This window comes from Pyxicephalus adspersus, chromosome 4 (assembly GCF_032062135.1).
Source record: "Pyxicephalus adspersus chromosome 4, UCB_Pads_2.0, whole genome shotgun sequence".
Classification (NCBI taxonomy): domain Eukaryota; kingdom Metazoa; phylum Chordata; class Amphibia; order Anura; family Pyxicephalidae; genus Pyxicephalus; species Pyxicephalus adspersus.
Window position 1 is genome coordinate 31,786,668 of NC_092861.1, and position 20,289 is coordinate 31,806,956.

At 38.9% G+C, this 20,289-nt stretch overlaps 1 protein-coding gene across 1 annotated transcript; it reads left to right on the forward strand.

Annotated features, from left to right (window-relative positions):
* Positions 1–1,564: 1,564 nt before the first annotated feature.
* On the forward strand, positions 1,565–20,083 carry LOC140329720 (calcium-binding protein 39-like). The gene is made up of 9 exons (XM_072410107.1): positions 1,565–1,907; positions 7,574–7,719; positions 11,896–12,099; positions 13,756–13,920; positions 14,754–14,886; positions 15,385–15,467; positions 16,248–16,313; positions 16,727–16,870; positions 17,847–20,083. Exons 2-9 carry the CDS (start codon positions 7,606–7,608, stop codon positions 18,033–18,035), a joined length of 1,098 nt encoding a protein of 365 aa, XP_072266208.1. The 5' UTR covers positions 1,565–1,907; positions 7,574–7,605; the 3' UTR covers positions 18,036–20,083.
* Positions 20,084–20,289: the final 206 nt, after the last annotated feature.

The window sequence follows — 20,289 nt, forward strand, 5'->3', positions numbered from 1 at the left end:
TTACTCTTCAGGGATGGCTTTCCATAGGAATTTGGAGTATGTCTGTAGAATTGTGCCCATTTATCTAAGCATTTGTGAGGTCCGGTACTGGTGATTGATGGGAAGACCTGGCTCACTATACTCTTCCCTGTTCACCTTACTATAATTCAATAAGGATGAAGTCCAGGCTACACTAAGAGCTCATTCTATGAATACAGTCCACATAAAAGCTATATATAAAGGCAATATAATAACCTAAGCTACAACACAAAGTGCATTAGGGAAATAACCATTCGGCTCAAGCTATGAAAAAAAGATGTAAAGCAACTCAATAAAAATGCACAGCAGCATAAGTTCCTTCATCACTCATCAATGTGAGATACACATAATACACATACTGTAAATCCAGCCAAAGGGCATATTTATTATACTGCCTAAGAGGCAAATTTATTATTCTGCCTAAGGGGGCATAGAAATTGTTCCACAGTAGGGGTAATAAAAACTGCAATTAAAAACACCTGCAATGGGTGGGTTCACCTACAGTAGTTTTGGTCTCTAACTGCCTAGAATAAAATAATTTATTATGTCATTTATTTAATATTATAATTTATTATGAATTAAAACATTATATATATATATATATATATATATATATATATTAGATTTCAGTCATCCATCTATCCAAACCACTTTCAGTCACCTCTTCATCCATCTTGACACATTGCCCTTACTAATGGTGCCAACTCCATTACCACCCTTCCTCAACCTTTTACCCCAAAAGAACCCTGGAAATAAATCCAGAACTATCCAGACTAGAGAGAAACCCTATGGACAGGATGCACCCAGGGCTGGTAAACTCAGGGGTTTTAGTCTGAACTTACCCCAGGGGCAGATACAGAGCCACCTCTAAAATGCTCCATCCCACACGGCTGGCACCTTCCCAGTGACTTGTACACCCTTTATGGCAGCAGTGGTTCTTAATGAACTTCTTGAAGAACCGGAACCTGGACATGTGCAGTACTAGCCCCACTCACAGCTGCCCCCATTCATTCTGTATGGGGCTGCGGCAGGGAGATGCAGCAGTTCCTGGAGTGGGGAAGCAGTGAATGCACCGCAGGGAAGTTTATTTACTGCAGAGGAGACATTGCCTGTCCCTTCTGCGATAAAGGATCAGCTTGCTCGCGTTTTTTACATTTTGCAGTATAGCTCCATTTTAATGGCCCGATCCTCCCTAGCAATGCACTTGGGTTGCAGTGTGTTTTTGTTTTATTTACCAGGAATATATTTTATTGTGTACAAAGTTTAGTTGGGTTTTGCTACTTTGTGAGCAATAGTGCAGTGTATGATATGAAACAACAATATATGTACTGTGTGATCCTCTGACTTCCCTGATCTGCTGCCCCCTCCCCCAGCACACACGATATCTCAGTACCCACTGTCATAGACCTGATAACATATATACATGACCACTCCACACCGCACAGAGGAGCCCCTGAGCCACTCACAATCCACAGGAACGCTCTAGCTCTCGCCTTACCATAGAGTCCAATTGCAGCAAGTGCGCCGCATCCATTGCTGGCGCCGTCAAAGTGATGTCAAATTGCGCGCCGGAAGCTATCCCTCTGGGACCGAGAACACCATAGAGACGGGAGGAGCCGCCCGGAGTGACCCCAACTAAGTGCCAGAGACTCCCCCCGGAGTGACCCCTCTGCTGAGACACCGGGGAGTGGAAGTAAAGGAGGGGAGCCCTAGCCGTGTCACCAGCTCCCAGACACCCCGGAAGTGACTGGGGAGGACAAAAGCCAGGAAGACAGCGGAGAAGAAAGGATCCCTCCGTACAGCCTATAGAGGAGCTGCTGACGGGGAGAGGCCGCACACTGACAGCGCCCAGCAGAGGGGCCCGGTGACTGCAGATCTACCGCTCACCTGTGAGTACTCGGAGCCCCACCGAATACCTATCGTTATCTGCACCGCACCCTGCTATACCGATCCTTAATGTCCACAGTGCACTTATCACTGCCACCCTGCCTGCTTTACCGATCCTTACTATGTACACAGCTCTCATCACCTCCACCCTGCTATACCGATCCTTACTATGTACACAGTACCGATCCTTACTATGTACACAGCTCTCATCACCTCCACCCTGCTATACCGATCCTTACTATGTACACAGTGCTCATCACCTCCTCCCTGCTATACCGATCCTTACTATGTACACAGTGCTCATCACCTCCACACTGTTATACCGATCCTTACTATGTACACAGTGCTCATCACCTCCACACTGTTATACTGATCATTACTGATCACAGTGCACTCCTCACCGCCACCCTGCCTGATATAACAATCCTTACTTATGTACACAGCGCTCAGCACCTCCACCCTACTATACCGATCCTTACTCATCCTGATCCTTACAATCCACAGTGCATGCTCTGCTGGTCCCTTCCATCCCCAGAGCTCTTATCACCACTACCCTGCCATCTATATTATTCAGATTCCTGCAAGCCTTATACAAAAAAAAACTGTGCCACTGTGTACTAACAACTGACTGCTATACTGATCCCTGACACTGTCTTAGTATTCATTACCACAACCTTGTCTGCTATACTGATCCTTGTCATCCAATGTGCACTCATCTCCACCCTGTCTGCTATACACAGTGTACACATAACCACCATCCTGTCTGCTAGCCCTGATCCCTGCATTGCACTGTGTACTCATCACCCTAAGTCCTCAACCCAGAATTTTTTTTTAGCTGAGTGGGAAGAAATTTTAGGCAGGTGGCAGTCCCTGTATTGTGACCCAACTCATCAGTAGCCACCCAAAAACAGCCGGGTGGTTACTGAAAAGTGCCGGGTGGTGTACCCGGCTAAAAGGGGCTGGGGAAAAACACTGACCCTGTTTGTTATTCTGATCTCTGCCATCCATTATGCACTCCTCTCCACCACCCTATCCTTTATAATGATCACTGTCATTCACTGCGCAATTATCATTATCGCCAATACTATGCCTGCTATATGGTTACCTACCTTCCACCATACTCTTATCATTATCACCATTACTCTGCCTGCTTTACCAATCCAACACCATAGCCTGCTGGGAATCCCTGCTATCCACTGTACCCACATCTTTATCATTACCCTCCTGCCCGTTATTCTGATCTTCGCCACCAGTCTGCCAACCACTGTACACTGTGTTTTTGTTCCTGATCCTGCCACCCACTGTGCTCCCATCTGCATGTTACTTATACATTCCACCTCTGCCTTTCTATAACAACCTGTGGGTATACAAAGCACAAAGTGTGCAAATGGTGCTCAGACTGTACACCCATCAGCATCTGTCCAGCTCATCCAGCCTCTGTTCATTTATCTTTGTTTGAAAATCCACATTGAGGCACAGCGATCGAGACTTACTCCATACACATTAAAATATATGCCCTGTATATACCCTAGACACCCATGTCCCTCCACCACTATGTCTGGCTATACTGGCTCCTCCTACCTACTGTGTACTGCTAGCTGTTTTTACCTTTCACTCCCATCCTTTGTATACCTAATCTTGCCACTAACCTGTATTCTACAGGGATCATTTATTACAGCCATTACGCTATACCTGTCACCACAACTCTGCATACTATAGTGAGCCCTGACACATATACCTACCATCACTTTGCAAGTATCATGTGATTGTACTTAAAAAATGTCCTGGATACTGACTTTTGGAGTCTGAGTCACTGTGGACATTTTGGATACAAGAAATCCCCCTTTTGTGTGTTTAATTATTTGGGCCTGATTTATTAAAGCTCTCTGGACAGGAGAGGATACACTTTTATCAGTGAACCTGGGTGATCCAAAAAAAAAAACCTGGAATTAATCTGTTCCAGGATTGAAAACATTTGCTAACTTTCCAAGTTTGCTGGATTACCCAGGATCGCTGATGAAAGTGTATCCTCTTCAGCCTTGGAGAGCTTTAAAAAGTCAGGCCCTTTATTTCTAAACCTTAACAGGCTTCTTACTATTCTGAGTAAAATACACTTTAAGCCAAATCACGTCCCTGTGTATGTAAAACATGTCCTTGGTATGCTTTGTATACTCCTCAGGTTGCATTAGATGTTATTATTAGTGTGTGATGCTGCTATCATGTGTATTGCATAGCAGAGAGTAGAGATTTGGTTGTATAGTTGGATGATAAGTAAAGTTATTCTCTTCCTGGGAACTTAACTGTTTATGAACATCTAGGAGAGCTGGCAGCTATATGAATATATTATGCAAAGCATTATGGGACAAAAGTATTCAAATAGGAAGGTCATAGAGATATATTATGGATCATTGCATTTAGCACACTGTCACTTATATTTCAGGTAACTTCAGTCAAATCTTGGTGTAATGTTTAATCATATGTATGATTTTATTATATATTAAGTATGGCAGCCAGGTGACTAATATTTCCCTTATTACATGCACACATCATTTGTTATTAGTCAGGCAGTGGAAAGGGTTGTACATATGTACAAATTGCACGGTCCAGCAACTAAAGACAGATTCTGTTTGGTTACTGCTGCATTCATTACTCTGTTATCCATTAGTAAGTTTTCAGTACTTTAGGTAATTTTTTAGAGGATTCTGTCCTTACTTGGTTCTTCTAGCTTTATTCTTCATTTCTGCACTTTCCAGAGTTTTCTCTAATTCAAAAATTTTACTGTCATATTTTATATTTTCTTTAATGATATACTAAACAGAACCCAGCAGGGCGAGTTGTTTTCTTCCTACTACAAAAGTGCATAATAGTGCCGTGTATGCACACATAACTCAAATAGTACATCAGCTGCTCCATATAATAATGCAATGTATTATCCATACTCATCAGAAACCTTTATATGAATACTCAAATGAAGGATAAAAAGATGAGGATGATATTGAAAGGTCCACACGAGACATTAAAGTGATGGATACTACAAAGGTTGTAAACCACACACAGGACATAATATTTGTTTGGACTTTTTGGTGTGATGTTCTGCTAGTTTTCTAGACATGTTTTCTATTTTTAAAATAATGACTACAGGTAGTCCCTGAGTTAAGGACATCCTACATACGGACGACTCCTAGGTACAAACAGGGTTTCCCTGCTGGCTGTGTGCAGGACGGAGACTTGAAGGGGGGAAGGGGCAGTTTGCATGAAGAAATCTTTTGCTTAACACAGCTGAGGTTTTGGGTGATCTTAGGAGGGTGAGCTCTTTCTGCAGCCCCTTGTAACTCTTTAATGACCAAGACAAACTCTGCAGTTGTTACTTTTTGCATATCAAAGCACAGCTTGCTCCAGAAGTTATTGAATGTCTAGGCTCCATAAAGATTTTTTGTGTTTTATTTTCTTTGTGATTAGTTCACAGTGAGGATTTTATACAGTAACTGACAGACACACTGCCTAATATTATGTTGGGACATACATCTGTGGTAATTGCATTTATTAAAATAATGTACCTGTACCGATTTACATACAAATTCAACTTACGAACAAACCTACAGTCCCTATCTCGTATGTCACCCGGGAATACCTGTATATAATTATTATATAAAGTATGCTTCATTTAGTATTTTTAGTTAAAAGTGAAATACATTTTGTATAAAATTTGTATAACAAAACTGAAAATAATTTCCAAACTTTTAACATTCCATCTGTAGCGGTAACTTATTTTTTAAATGCTTGTGTAATGTTACACAATCTTTTATAAAACCTACCTAAAATATTAGAGAAGTCTGATCTTCAGGGACATGTCAAAGAAAACAAAAAATAATACGAAGTAGTGCCAAGGTTTCCTGTTGCCAGTGATATTTGTTACACAATATATAATTTCGTCCCTCTTATAACAATATTTCAAATTCAAGCTTCACACAAGCTAATCTCTATACAGGGCTAAAAAGAATAACACAATTAGAAACAACATAATAATCTTGGCAGAAACATTTTTATCGGCAGTTTGCCAATATTCCTAGATAGAATATATCCTTGTAACATCTCTGTGACTACCGGTGGTGTTATGTATCTCACTTTAAGCATATTTTGTAAATTGCTCTAGAAGGGAGTAAGAATTGTTCATTTTATTTTGCATCTACCAAATTCCAAATTACCAAATTATTGGGCCGTCAGTATGATCCATGTATGAACATGCAGGTTGGGACTTCTGCCTTTTTTAGTGGTTGTCTAGTTAAGCCAAAATTAAGAAGAAAGCCCTAATATTATTAATATACAGGATTTATATAGTGCCAACATATTACACAGCGCTGTACAAGAAATAATGTAAAAATTTAAGAGTCATCGGTGGTTGTTTCTGCATTTTTGTGAAGTGTACCCCAATTGCCCTTAGAACCTCCTCCATAAACGTATTTTTTATGATTTTCAGCATTGAAGTTACCCTTCCCTTTTTTACCCCATTTGTGCTTGGTTTTGGGGTGGGGGATGCTCATGCTTCTGCTATGAGATGGTCAGTTTTTGTGTAATTCATTCAGGGGGCCCTCGGGGCCTTGCAATTAATTATAAAATAGTTTATCTTGAACAAAGCTACCTTAGGATTCCTACATTTATGGCCTTCATTTTTATTAGCAGTTGAACTTTAAAGAAGTGTAATGAAACCATATTGTTCAAGGGACACTAGTTAGTACCAAGGACAGGCTGCACAAATTAGTACCAAGGACAGGCTGCACAAGTTAAGTATTTAATATGGAGGCCATTAGAATTGAAAAGACTGGAAAATCTAATTAGGTAGGAGGCACCTAGACAAAACTAAAGGTGAACGGGAAAGCAAATGATTTATTTCCAGAAGGCAGTTTCATTCTGACTTTTGAGTGATGGGTGCGGTTTAGGACAACAGAAATAAGGGTAATAAGCAAACATTATATTTATTTAGTGACCTTTTCATGTCCTAGGTATCCCAGATTGAAGTCCTTGCCAGGTAAACAGTACAAAGGTAATGTCACCCACAAGCCTTTCTAACAGCTGTGCATATAAAGCTGACAATGTCACAAATGCTCAAGTATGTGCAGGATTTAAGAGATCTATAAATTGTCCAAGCTAAAAGCTGGGCTTATACATTGTAATCTAGCCCTATGCCACCATGATTATGTTGTACTTTACACACATAAGGTGTCACACACAGCAGTCTGTTCTGGCTTTGGCATTATATTTAGTGTTTGGTGTCTACTGAAACAATTCATTGATATCATTTATATTTATCAATGTATCCAATCAGGTAAGCCCTCACACGCTATAAGGGCTGGGAATAACAATTTAACCAGATTGCAATGTCTTCATCCATCTTCAAAGAGATTATACTGTCATATTGTATAAACTGCACCTTCCTCATCATCCTTAATTGTGTTTGCTATTAAGTAGCAGCATGTCACACAGTGTTGTACATTACTTGATAGGGAGTGAAAAATACAAATTCAAACAAAACAATATATGACCACATATAAAAGAGTTTTTTCTTGGGTAAGAATACTCTGTTAAAGAATATTTCCAGTACGTGGTAGAGGGGTATCACTTACAAGAGTAACCCAGAGCAGCTGCTGATCCTCATCTTTGTGTTTTTCAGGTGTACCATAAAGCAGTGTTACACTAGCAAACATGCCATTCCCCTTTGGGAAGTCCCACAAGTCTCCTGCAGACATAGTGAAGAATCTAAAGGAAAGCATAGCCGTATTGGAGAAGCAGGACATTTCCGACAAGAAAGCTGAGAAGGTAAAACATCATTGTTCCCTTGTGTTTCATCTTGTCTCATCCCTGCAGCCTCTGGATAGATATGTTTGTTTTTTATGTTGCAATAGTTTTTTAAGTAATAGTCACATAGTAGTACAGAAAACATTAATAAAGGATAATACAGAAGGATTTCATATCAGCACTAGAAAGTATTACAAATAATACCATCCCATTATCAAAATTAGACAAATATCTAATACAGTGCAAAAACTCACAAGAGTCATCAGTACATGGAACATTTCTTAAGGAACATCAGCCATTTACAAGTGCAAAACCACTTCCCTGAAAATGTTGTGCAAAACAAAGTGGGTAAAGGGACAGGTGAGGAGGAAGAGGAGAAAGAGAGAAGTATGAAAGAGAAAGGGTAATGTAGTCCCCAGGGGAAGGAACTTTAAACAGCACTTTAGGGAAAGAATATCGGGCCTCAGTTCTATATAATCTATCCAAGGGGTCCAGACAGCCACAAACTTGTGCAATAGAGGCCAGCTTCTCGTTTATCATCATTGGTTAGATATGGTTTTATGTCACTTATTACTAATAAACAGGACTTAAATTATTATTGCTTAATAGGACCACACAGTGCCATAATGAATGTCGTGGTATAGAACATTATGTACTAGGCGTCTTCCTTATAATGTAACACTTTTTTTTTTTTTTTTACCTCTATCCGTGCATTTACTGCATAATTTTCCACGTCTTGAGACTACATCTTTATCTTCATATGCATGATTTTTTAGGCACTTGACTTGGCCGTCAATGACAGCAGTGGCCGGTGTATGTAGGATTTAGTTATACCTAGTTGTGAACCAAAGTTGTTTAGCAATGTTTTTTTTGTAAATTGATCTAAATTTGCAGTTCTTCCCAATCCTATTGGGTCTGATTTATTAAAGCTCTCTAAGGCGGGAGAGAATACACTTTCATTAGTCAACCTGGGCGATCCAGCAAACCTGGAATGGATTTGGTCCAGGATTGTGTACCTTCAATAGAGTTTGTAATGACTGAAATATGGGAGCTTCCACTGCCAACTTGTTTTGGAAGGTGCTCACTCCCTCTTTCAATCACCACAAAATGGCCCTGAATTTTTAAAGCTCTCCAAGGCTGGAGAGGATACACTTTCATCAGTGAAACTGGGTGATCCAGCAGACCTGGAATGGATCTAGTCCAGGATTCAAAACATTTACTAACAAATAGCAAATGACTTTTAATCCATCCACCCATGTTCACTGAGAAGAGCTGGAGAGCTGTAATAAATCGGGCCCAATGTGTGAATACAGACACTGCTTGACAGACAACACTTGTTCAGTGAATGGAGTTGTCCACTCTATCAGGAATCTCTTGGAACAACAATGTTTATTTACTGCAGCCCTTGATAACATCTGGAAATCAGTAAACATGCAGTGATTATTTTTCCTACTTATTTTGTTGTTTCTCGCAGATTTAGACATTCCTAGAATTCCTCACGTGTTTGCAATTTTTTTTACAAGGTCTCTCAAGAGTGTAACACCCAGTCAAACACATGTATATCATTGACCAACAACAAATAGTATGTTATGCACAATTTGCTTTGTTAGTAGAGACCTAATTAAGGTTTCTTTTTTAAAGGATTTCCCAACCCATTGCTTAGTGTAGGGATCAGTTCTGATTTCCTCTTTTATTTTATTAGTTTGTTTTTAACTTTTGCTGACGCTTGCCTTGTTTGGGAGATTTTCCTTACTTCCTGTCCTAGTAGCAACATTTTAAGCAGGGGAAAATCAATCCTAATGGAATAAAATATATATAAATATCTGGCAGCACGGTGCCTCAGTGGTTAGCACTCTGGCCTTTGCAGTGCTGGGTCCCAGGTTCGAATCTCGGCCAGGACACTATCTGCATGGAGTTTGCATGTTCTCCCCGTGTTGGGTTTTCTCCAGTTTGCCGGTTTCCTCCCACATCCCAAAAACATGCAGTTAATTGTCTTCCTCCCCCAAATTGACCTTAGACTGTATTATAGACATATGACTATGGTAGAGACATTAGATTGTGAGCCCCTTTGAGGGACAGCTATTGACATGACTGGAGTTTGTACAGAGCTGTGTAATATGTAGGCACTATATAAATACTGTATAATATTTGTTCAGTATTAGTTGGGAGGTGACGCTAATAGCTTTTTATTTTTGTCTATGACCAGCTGGGGAATCCTCCTTCTACTTACAACAAATTTCAGCAAAACGGTTAAATGAGCAAAGGGAAATGTAACCAGCAAAGTAAAGCTAGTAAAGAAGGCCTGCTAGTGTTCATTTACATTTATTTATTTATGACACAAGATATTTTTGCTTAAACCCACATCCCATTGCAAGCCCTTTTTCTGGGTGCAGGAGACCTCTATTCTAGCTGCATACATCCATCAGTCCCCTGCCTTCTGGATCCCAGGAGGATCTTGCCGCAGGACAGCCAGTAGGAAACTGCTCGATGAGGAACCTCTTCCAGAATAGGATTTGTCTTTTTTTAAAAAAAATTCCATGTGGTTTTACAGTCTAAACATAAAGCAAATCCAGTTACTATGTAATGTACAAGTTGTGGCTATTGCTATTAGTGCTGGAAGTGCAGCTCAGTTGGTGAAAGTCATGGTGTATGGCGGCAACTTTTTTTTTTTTCTTGCTATACTTTAATGTAAATTTGGTTTGATCCGTACCTGTATTTTGGCACCAAACGAAAGCTTTTGCTTTTCATTCATTCACACTGGGTGTGTGAGCACAGGAAGTGATTCATGTCTGATTCCAGTAGCTCTTTATATGCACCATGATACGTCACTTTTAATTGTCTTGCTGCAACCTGTTTTTTATATTGTTGTATCATATATGTGACTACCTTATGAATCTGCTGTGTAAGCATTCAAATATCACATGTAAGCACCAAGAACTTGTCTGGTATTTTGTGGGCCATTGACTAGCCATATTGGTAATTTCTTTGTTCTCAGGAGTGAGAAACAAAAGTTGTCAGTGGTGAGGAAAACAGGGAGTCAGTTATCAAACATAGTAGTGGCACAGACAAAAATCGGGCTGCCTTTCATTTAGCGAAGTCTTGGCAACAGATTTATAGTGTCCCTGCACCTCCTGTATCTGTAATTCCAGACAACCCACTGCAACAGGATTGCAAAAGACAAAAACCGAGGCATTGCTGAATATGAGACAAATTGTTGGGAGTGACAGACATGCTTAAGTCTGTTTGAGAAACTGCATGCACATGTGCAGGGCTTTTACACATGGCAATCCATGGAACACAAAGTACCTGAATGGGCCAGATTTATTAAAGCTCTCCAAGGCTGGAGAGGATACACTTTCATCAATGATGCTGGGTGATCCAGCAAACCTTGAATAGATCTGGTCCAAGATTCAAAGCATTTGCTAGTAAATGACTTTGAAAAAATCCATTCCAGGTTTTATGGATCATCCAGCTTCACCAATAAAAGTGTATCCTCTCTAGCCTTGGGGAGTTTTAATACATCCGAGCCATTAAGTGGTGATTGAAAGAGGAGCACCTTCCAAAACAAGTTGGCAATGAAAGCTCCCATATTTCAGTCATTACAAACTCTATTGAAGGAACACTTGTGCTTGGAATAAATGTGTTAAACCACAACCAGGATTGTAAACTAAACACTTTCATGTCCCTGCAAAAAGAGCTGTATATTGTTTTGAAAAACAAATCCAAAAGTGGATTTAAAGTCTGAATATTGTTTTAGATAAATATTTTAAAATGGTTACAAATAAAAAAAAAAGGCTTTTTTTTTTTTTTGCCATCTGGGCTCTATTGGGAAGGAGTCCTATATTTGTCACATAGACACAACAAGAGTAAACTCCCAAATTAAAGGAAATTCACAGGCAGCTAGAAGCTCTAAGTTGCAATATCTAAGCATTTAAACAGGAGGATCAGCATAATACCAAGGCCAAATATAATCAAGGAGATGATCCATGATGACTACATTGTATTATCTTGGAAAGTTTTGTATCCCAGTCATTCATTCTTGTTGGTGGAGGGGTTTATGTGAGGCACATCTGTGGGACATTGTGGCAACGGGGCATTGGACTTGTCTCACTTCCTACGGATGACAAGTTTTCCTGCTTTTGTATTTATTTATGCGTGTATTTTATATATTCCTTTTTATGCTGTTTTATTTCACAGCTGCTTGTACCTCACAGCTCCCCTACCCTCCAATCCAATTCTCTAACCCGTCCCACTTCTGGTTCAAACATCTCATATACTACGTATGCTTCCGATGACATGCACATTAACAGCAGGAGCAAGGACCCAAAGAAAGTGGCCTGGCCCAAAGCAAAAAGGAGTTCATTTGGGAAGCAGAAGATGGACAGAACTGCAGTTTTATCGGTTAATATGTGTCCTCTGTCACAGTGTTTTCTTTGTAGGGACTTCTGGTGGAGGACATCTTCACTGTGATGGAGTTACTAACCTATCCATGGGAAAATCAGTTTATGCCACATACAAATGTGACATGGTAGACAAAAAAAAACTAGAACAAGTTTATCATTTACTAATCCAGTTCACTAGTAGCAGTGCATGCTTTTCAGACTTTCTTTAGGAGCACCGGTGTGTTAATTAGTAATAGTTTAACAGAATGCATTGTGCTAACAGAAGAAAATGAGGGAAACGTGCACTGTTATGACAGAGGACTGGACTTGGAAAGTCTGTCTTATGGGGATTTATCTGCAAGTTTTTATCTACCCCCTTTCCTATGTTGTAATATACTGTACTATGCTGTGGGTAAAAACACAGAAGAACAATAAATATAAGTAACAAGGCATCTTTACAGTGCACACGATTGACCGGACAAGTGCTAATGGCCAGTATCTGTGCAGCATATGTAGTTATAAAATCAGTCTTTTTGTTTGCTGTGTAAAGTGTGTTATGCTTGACTTGCCAATGATAGTAAAGCAGGGCTGTAACGTGGGCCTTATGTTTTTTTCCAAGTAAGTGACCTGATCAGAGCTATTACTAGCTGAAAGGAAAAGCAGCAGCAGCTTCACACACAGCCACAAGCTGTATTATTTGTCCATGGAGCAAACAAGAATAGAACGATGATAAGGCATTGTAAGCGAAAACCCCAATCAGGCTTTTTTTGTGATTTGTATCTGACTGGAGGGTATTTTCCTTCCTGTTCTATCCTAGAGATACAACACAAAATGAGAGGCAATCTCGTCAAAGTAAATAGAATTTCAATCCTTAAACATTTGCTACCAGAATATTTGTGCACTGTGGTAAAATTGCCATTGCTTCTTGCTCTGGTTGCAAGCTTGAAAAAAAGTTTTGCATTCCTAAACTTTAATTGAACATTAAACTTTCACGGAGTCTGGCACATCGTCTGACCCACATTTCCATGTAATACTGGTGATGATTAGCAACTCTGGTCCTAGACATGGAATGGCACGTCCCACACCGGAAGACCTGGAAATTGTGAAGGGTGAATCAAAGTGACTGAGCTAGGTAAATCTATGCAAAATCATTTTTTTTTGCCTCTATTATGGCTTCCTTTAGGCTATACATTTTCTTTTTATTTTTTAGTAATTTGAATATGGGGATATTTCTCTGCTGTCCTGTCTGGTAAATCAAGCATTCAGATTACCTATCCTAAAAGTTTTTTTACAAGTCAATTGTGCACTCTATAGTTTGCTGAGTCTGTGTTTTTAGTCACGGTTTATATCTATATTTCTCCTAACACTAACCGTCTTCCTCCAGATTATATTGATTTTAGTTTTAACAGGCTCTTCTTTAACCTAACCTACCACAGGAGGTCAGCACTCCAGACGTTGTCATCATGTTTGTTGATGTGTGTCTGTCTGCATGGTTTGTCTGCAGAAGGTATTTTTTTAGCTGAATCCTGTGGTGCTGGGGACTTCTTGAATCCTGAACTCATCATTGTAATGTAGACTGAAAATCGTCAAGTAATACAGTCCTCTTAATTGTAACATCAGCACATTCTTGCTATAGCATGCGTATATTTTGTAACTTTTTTTTTTTATTTACCAGGCAACTGAAGAAGTGTCCAAAAATCTGGTGGCTATGAAGGAGATCTTGTATGGCACCAATGAAAAGGAACCTCAGACTGAAGCTGTAGCTCAGCTAGCTCAGGAACTGTACAACAGCGGACTCCTGGGTACTTTGGTGGCTGACCTGCAACTCATAGACTTTGAGGTGACACAACAACACAGTGATTCTTTTGGTATTTAGTAATATAGCATGCTAGGTGGCAAGAAGTATCCATTTTAGGGGGGCTATCCACTTTCGCTAATGGCTTGTTCAAATGTGACAACAACAAAATTGTAAAAAAGTCAGAATGACACACCTTTGGTTGTATATAAAATAAAAAAAAAAATAGCTGATCCTAAATTATATCTTAATCCAATCTAAAAAAAGTATGTGTATATGTATAATATGTTACATTTTACTTGTACTTGATATGAAGCTTAGAAGCTTCAATAATATTTATAACAAAATAAAAGGGACTAGATAGGAAATGTTCATTGTTCTGATTTAGATACACACTTTAAGGTTGTGTAAGCATTGATTTTCTATGGTAGGCACAAGAAATAGAAATTTCCCAGAAATACACCTAGTTTAAGCATGATTTTCAAAAGCTGTGTAATGGGTGAGTAACTTAGTGAGTGTTTCATTATAGACTGCAGTGGTTTTACATGCTGAAAGATATCTGCGTTTACTTAGCATTCATTCACAGTAGAATAGGGCAGAATCGCTGTATGGTATGTGTGCCACATCTGATGAGAGCAAAGTTGGAAGCTTTTCTAGGTTGCCAATTGTGTGCATTTACTTGGTCCGCAACAGATCTGCCTATGTATGGTACAACATAACCTAGCACTTTTCCATCTCAATTCAACTGTATTTCATTGTATGCTTTTTGTGCCTAGTTTTAGATAAAGAATATACAGAAATAAAAAAAATGTTGTTTGCAATATATCAAAAAAAAAAAGCCCTTTTTTTTAATGCAATAATTTTAAAATTCTTTCTAGGGCAAAAAGGATGTTGCTCAAATCTTCAACAACATTTTACGAAGACAAATTGGCACGCGAACCCCAACTGTGGAATATATATGCACCCAGCAAAATATACTTTTTATGTTATTAAAAGGGTATGTACAAAAAATTTAATAATAAAATTACATAAATTCTTAAAATATGCATGTGCCCTCTTGCTGTGCTAGGCTGGCAAATCAGAATGTTCTGTGGGCCATGCATTGGACAAGTCTTGTCCAGAAAACTTTCAGAAAATCTTGGATTTTGAGCCTTTTTTTTTATATATATATATATATATATATATATATATATATATATATATATATATATATATATATATATATATATATAGCTCATAGGCCATATGCAGCCAAAATATGTCTGTATTTTTTTGTTTTAACCAGTACACACACACAATTTGTAATTTTGTAAAGCCAGTAATAATTTCCACTTAAGCCATACATATTCTTAGTCTAGAAGTTCTATAGGGGTTTACGGTTATCTAGTTCTGCTCTTTGTTACATAACAAAGTCTTATAGGGAAGTATTAATGTTTCCTGAGAAGGTCTTGGGTGTTGAATACAAATGTAACAGGCTACAGTTTCAGTAGTATTGCGTCCTCTATTTAGTTTGGTTTGTGTTTTCTTGTCAGGACCTATTGACTAGACACAAGCTCCTGAGTGCTGAATTTCTTGAAAATCATTATGACAAGGTAAGCTGTAAATACAATATTTTTGTGTGTGTGTTTTTTTTTTTATTAATAAAATGGCACTACAGTTGGGCTACATACACACGTTAGATTTTTGTCATTGGAAAGGATCGCGACTGAAAGATGCATGAACGAGCGCTGTACATATGGCACCGGTCTGCTCTATGGGGAGGGGGGAGAATGAGTGAGCGGCACCTCGTTGCGATCTCTCCCTTTCACTTGTATTATGATCATTCATCGTTTGTGAATCTGCCTGGACGGATTCATGAACGACGTCGGATGAGCGCTGTATACATGCCAGATTCTTGCCTGATACTAGCCCTGAGGTGATATTTAGACGAGATTCACCTGACGTGTATACTTAGCCTTAGTTTTTTTTTTTTGATTTATGTATAAATGTTTATTTTCAGGACTGTACCAAGTCTTAGTGTGTATTGTGTGTAGCAGACCTTAGTGTAAATAAAGCAGCATTCAGTCATTTGATAAATGTGCACAGGACACATTCCAACACAGTAACCTGTCTGAGGTGTTCAGCTGCACTCATGTCAGTCCCAATGGCAGCCCTTGGCGGTCCGGGCAGAACAATTCTGAACTTTAATGTCATATCCAATTTTAATTACCTTGTTAAAGTCATAGTCCAATAAAGCTTTTGTGTAAAACACTTCCTGTCTTGTGCACTATACTTTTACTGTATATTTCTGCTTTTCTTTACTGTACAAATTTTTGTTATTTGTGGTCTTCATTATAAATTTCTTGATGCCTATTTTTTCCCTTCTTTCTCAGTTCTTCAGCGAATATGAAAAGTTGTTGCATTCAGAAAACTATGTGACAAAAAGACAGTCACTGAAGGTATGTGTGAAGCTTTTCTAAGAGAAGTTTTCTTTCTGGGCGAAGATGGCAATAAATTACAGCGGCAAGTAGCAGTACTAGCATGCAGCCTTACAAGGCCCCATTGTACTAGCTGAAGTTTATGGTTATATGAGTTTGTATTGTCTAAACCATTCAAAATCAGGATTATATGTTGACAGAATGAGCAAGCAAGGGTTACTTACAGTACAGGACCTTCAGTAGCATCTAAAGTTGTAAGCAGGAAAAATTAAAAATGTGTTTTTTAACTTGTGTTATGTTTATGCAAATTATAAATCCTTTGTAGATAGTTATCTGTTAATTGTTCATATCAAAGTTTGGTATTTCAGTTGTGCATTCTTTACGTACCTGATATTCCTCTCTCATTTCCTCTTTTATTATCATTAATTTTGCAGCTACTTGGTGAACTCCTTCTGGACCGACACAACTTCACTATCATGACGAAGTATATCAGTAAACCTGAAAACCTCAAGCTGATGATGAACCTTCTGCGTGACAAAAGCCGCAACATTCAGTTTGAAGCTTTCCACGTGTTTAAGGTATTAAAATTTCTTTTGCCTACTTCTTATTCTATTTATTAGCAAATGGTTTTGAAAGCTCTCTATCAGGTTTGGGTGATAACCTAGGTCCCCTTGATGTAGCCTGTCCAGCAATAACTGCTCCTCCAGCCCGATATCCACCTGTCAAGGTAAATTGATATTTGCAAAATATTTTTTAAGTGCCAGACTAATAAATAAGCTATGCACAGCACCCTGCTGGTTTCTACCACCAACTGTGGTCTTCCTGTGTTGTATAAAAAGAACACAGAAACCAAGTAATGACCTCTCTGGATCAAAAAAAGGTTTGTAAAATGGAATTGTTTGATTGAAAAATGTAGTTAGCATGTTGATGAGGATGAAAAAGAAATTAGGGAAAGCAGATTTAACACAGGTAAATGTGTCCCAACCAAATGGTCACTGATGATGAGGATAGATGGAGTATCCAGTAGCATTTTTGCATTTCTTTAATACAGACAGACGCTGGCCTTTCTTAAACAACAGTTCTTATCGTTGGCACAGACCACATGGTCAATTATTATTATTATTACACAGTATTTATATAGCGCCATCATATTACGCAGCGCTGTACAATGTCCATAGTCGTGTCACTAACTGTCCCTCAAAGGAGCTCACAATCTAATGTCCCTACCATAATCATATGCCATTAATGTAGTCTAAGGTCAATTGTTAGGGAGAAGCCAATTTAACCTCACTGCATATTTTTGGGATGCGGGAGGAAACCGGAGTACCTACCTTGGGCATTAATCATTGGATAGAGCAGAGTTTCATTGGTATTATTTTTTTGGTCATTTGTTGGAGTGTAATAGTTAATAAATATCTTTTTACTTTAGTTTACTGTAATAATAATAATATATATATATTTTTAATATATATATATATATTTTTATATATATATTTTTAATATATATTTTTTTTACAGAAGCATAATTTTTTTTTTTTATTTCCTTATCTACAGGTATTTGTAGCCAACCCGAACAAAACACAGCCAGTCCTTGATATTCTCCTCAAGAACCAGAGCAAGCTTATTGAATTCCTCAGCAAGTTTCAGAATGACCGTACTGAAGATGAGCAATTTAACGATGAGAAAACCTACCTAGTGAAACAGATCCGGGATCTGAAAAGACCCACACAGCAAGAACCCTGAAGTGGAAAGGGGCGGGGGAGGAGGGAGGAGCCCAAACCCAGCGCTTGCTGCGAGAGTATTCAGTATCCCGTGGACTTTGCGAGCAACGTCCTCACTTCTACCCCGAACAGTTTCACCTTATTCCATTGCATTTGAAGTTTTAGTCCAAGTGTAACCCCTTCCCGAAGGAAGTTAGGTGCTGCACTTATCTTACTGCAGCTCGGTGGTTAAGATGAATGCATAATTACCTTTTATGTTTTCTTTTTTCCCCCCTCCTTGCACATTTATAGAGCAAGATGGATTTTCTTTACCCCTTATTCTCCATGTTGCATCAGCACGGGATTGAGACTTGCTCATTATCACAGTATCAGGGCAACAAAGTGCATCTAAACAAGAGGCTGTAGAATCTCGAGCGAGTGTAGAGCTAATAGTCTGGGTTTTGGATAAGATGGTATACGTGTACCAAATTTTTTCTCTCTCATTATTATTATTAATATTTTTTTTAAAGCAATGCATGGCATGCTTGCAAAGAAAATGGAAAATAAACCCACAAAAATTCTGGTTTCCATCAGCATATTTGCACATAAACTTGGTAGAGAGATCGAGCACAAAATCAAATCTGTGCATAGGTGGTACCTTAGTTTTAAAACAACGATATGCCTTGATTTCAAACAGAAACAACAAATTAAATGCAACAGTGCAGTGCTTTTTTTTCTAATGCCCTGGAGTGGCACAAAGCACTCCATGATGGGGAAAGGGGAGGGGTGTGAATAGGAATGGATTGATACTGCTTTCATTATGTATTTTAAAAGTGTGGAGTGGAGAAGCTTGATGCAGAGGGATTTATGTAAAATGAGTGTATATTCATTATATATGCCTTTCAGCTGCTTTCTTGCTTTCCTTGGCAGTGTGTTTTGCTGTTTTTAGCAGGTGCATAAGAGGAGGTTTGGAAAACAAGCAGCATGTTATGTTATCTGTATAAAACATTCTGCTGGCTCATTGGCATTACTTTGTCAACTGCTAATGTTTCAAACATGAGTAGGTCAAAAAGTTTTAGGAGAAAAATATATACCGGGCAAGCAATTAATATAAAAACATTCATTGATCCTAGTATATGTAGCCATAGAAACATCAGTTTGGAGTTCTCCACAAATGTTAAGCTTCAGCCTCATTCAGCCAATAGTTCATCCTTGAACATAACATGCTGCTTTAACCCCTCATTACTGAATGGAGATTGCAGAAAGCTTGGTCTCTCATCATGTATTCTCAAAGTTAAGGAGAAGGGTGTCAAGGAGGCCATGTGGTTGATTTATTATAATGTGATGATTTATTGCTTCACCTTGGGAAACCAAATTCAGCATGACATACATCTTTTGCTCATTGTCACATGTTTGCTTTGGTTTTGGCAAACACATCGCACTTTTAAGACCCATTAAGAAAACATTGCAGGTTGGTGTGCATCTTTAGCCAACCGGAATGATTACTTATCTGTGCCAACTGTGTGGGAAGATGATCTGTGGGTTGTGCCATAGATTTTGTGGCTGGAGGAGAAGTCACCTGGTATTGGGTGTTTCAGTGTAGCAGTATGCATGATGGAGTGGTACAGTATGTATGACTGCAGTTATAGTGAGAGCATGAGGGTGGAGAGTGTAGCAGGGTATCCTTGTTTATTAAACTTTGCAATGTATGCTATTCTAATGAGTGTATTTACCTGGGACAAAACAACACATCTGGTTACAAACTGCTGATATTGGCTTTAACATAATGGGCTAAGGGAAAAGGATTTAATATAACATCAAAGATTTCCCTGCATCTTTATTTACTGTGTGAGGAGGATTTAACCTGGCGCATGCAGCTCACATAGTAGTGCACGTGGTTTGTTTCCCATCAAGCAACCACCCCCACAGTGATTCTGGAGATGTGCCCTGGAAAATGCTACAACCAAAGCCTCGGGTGAAGGGGTAAACACTGCGCTTCATACAGATTTGCTTTGGGTTTCTTTGGATTCTCTGTGTACATACGTTTTTGGCCTCTTATTGGTAAAAATAAAAAATAAAATGTACAGCAAAGGAGTGTACTGATGTTTCTTGTTGCTTGCAGTGTAATGAGGGCTTCAAAACAGAAAAAAATATTGGTTTCAGTAAAATATTGTCCCTTTTCCACTTGTATGATAACATTTCTCAGCACGATGTCCTGTGCTAGCGGGTATGCTATTAAATGCCCTTCATTTAACAGCTTCCGTTGGACACTGTACAGCTACTAATGTCAAAACCAG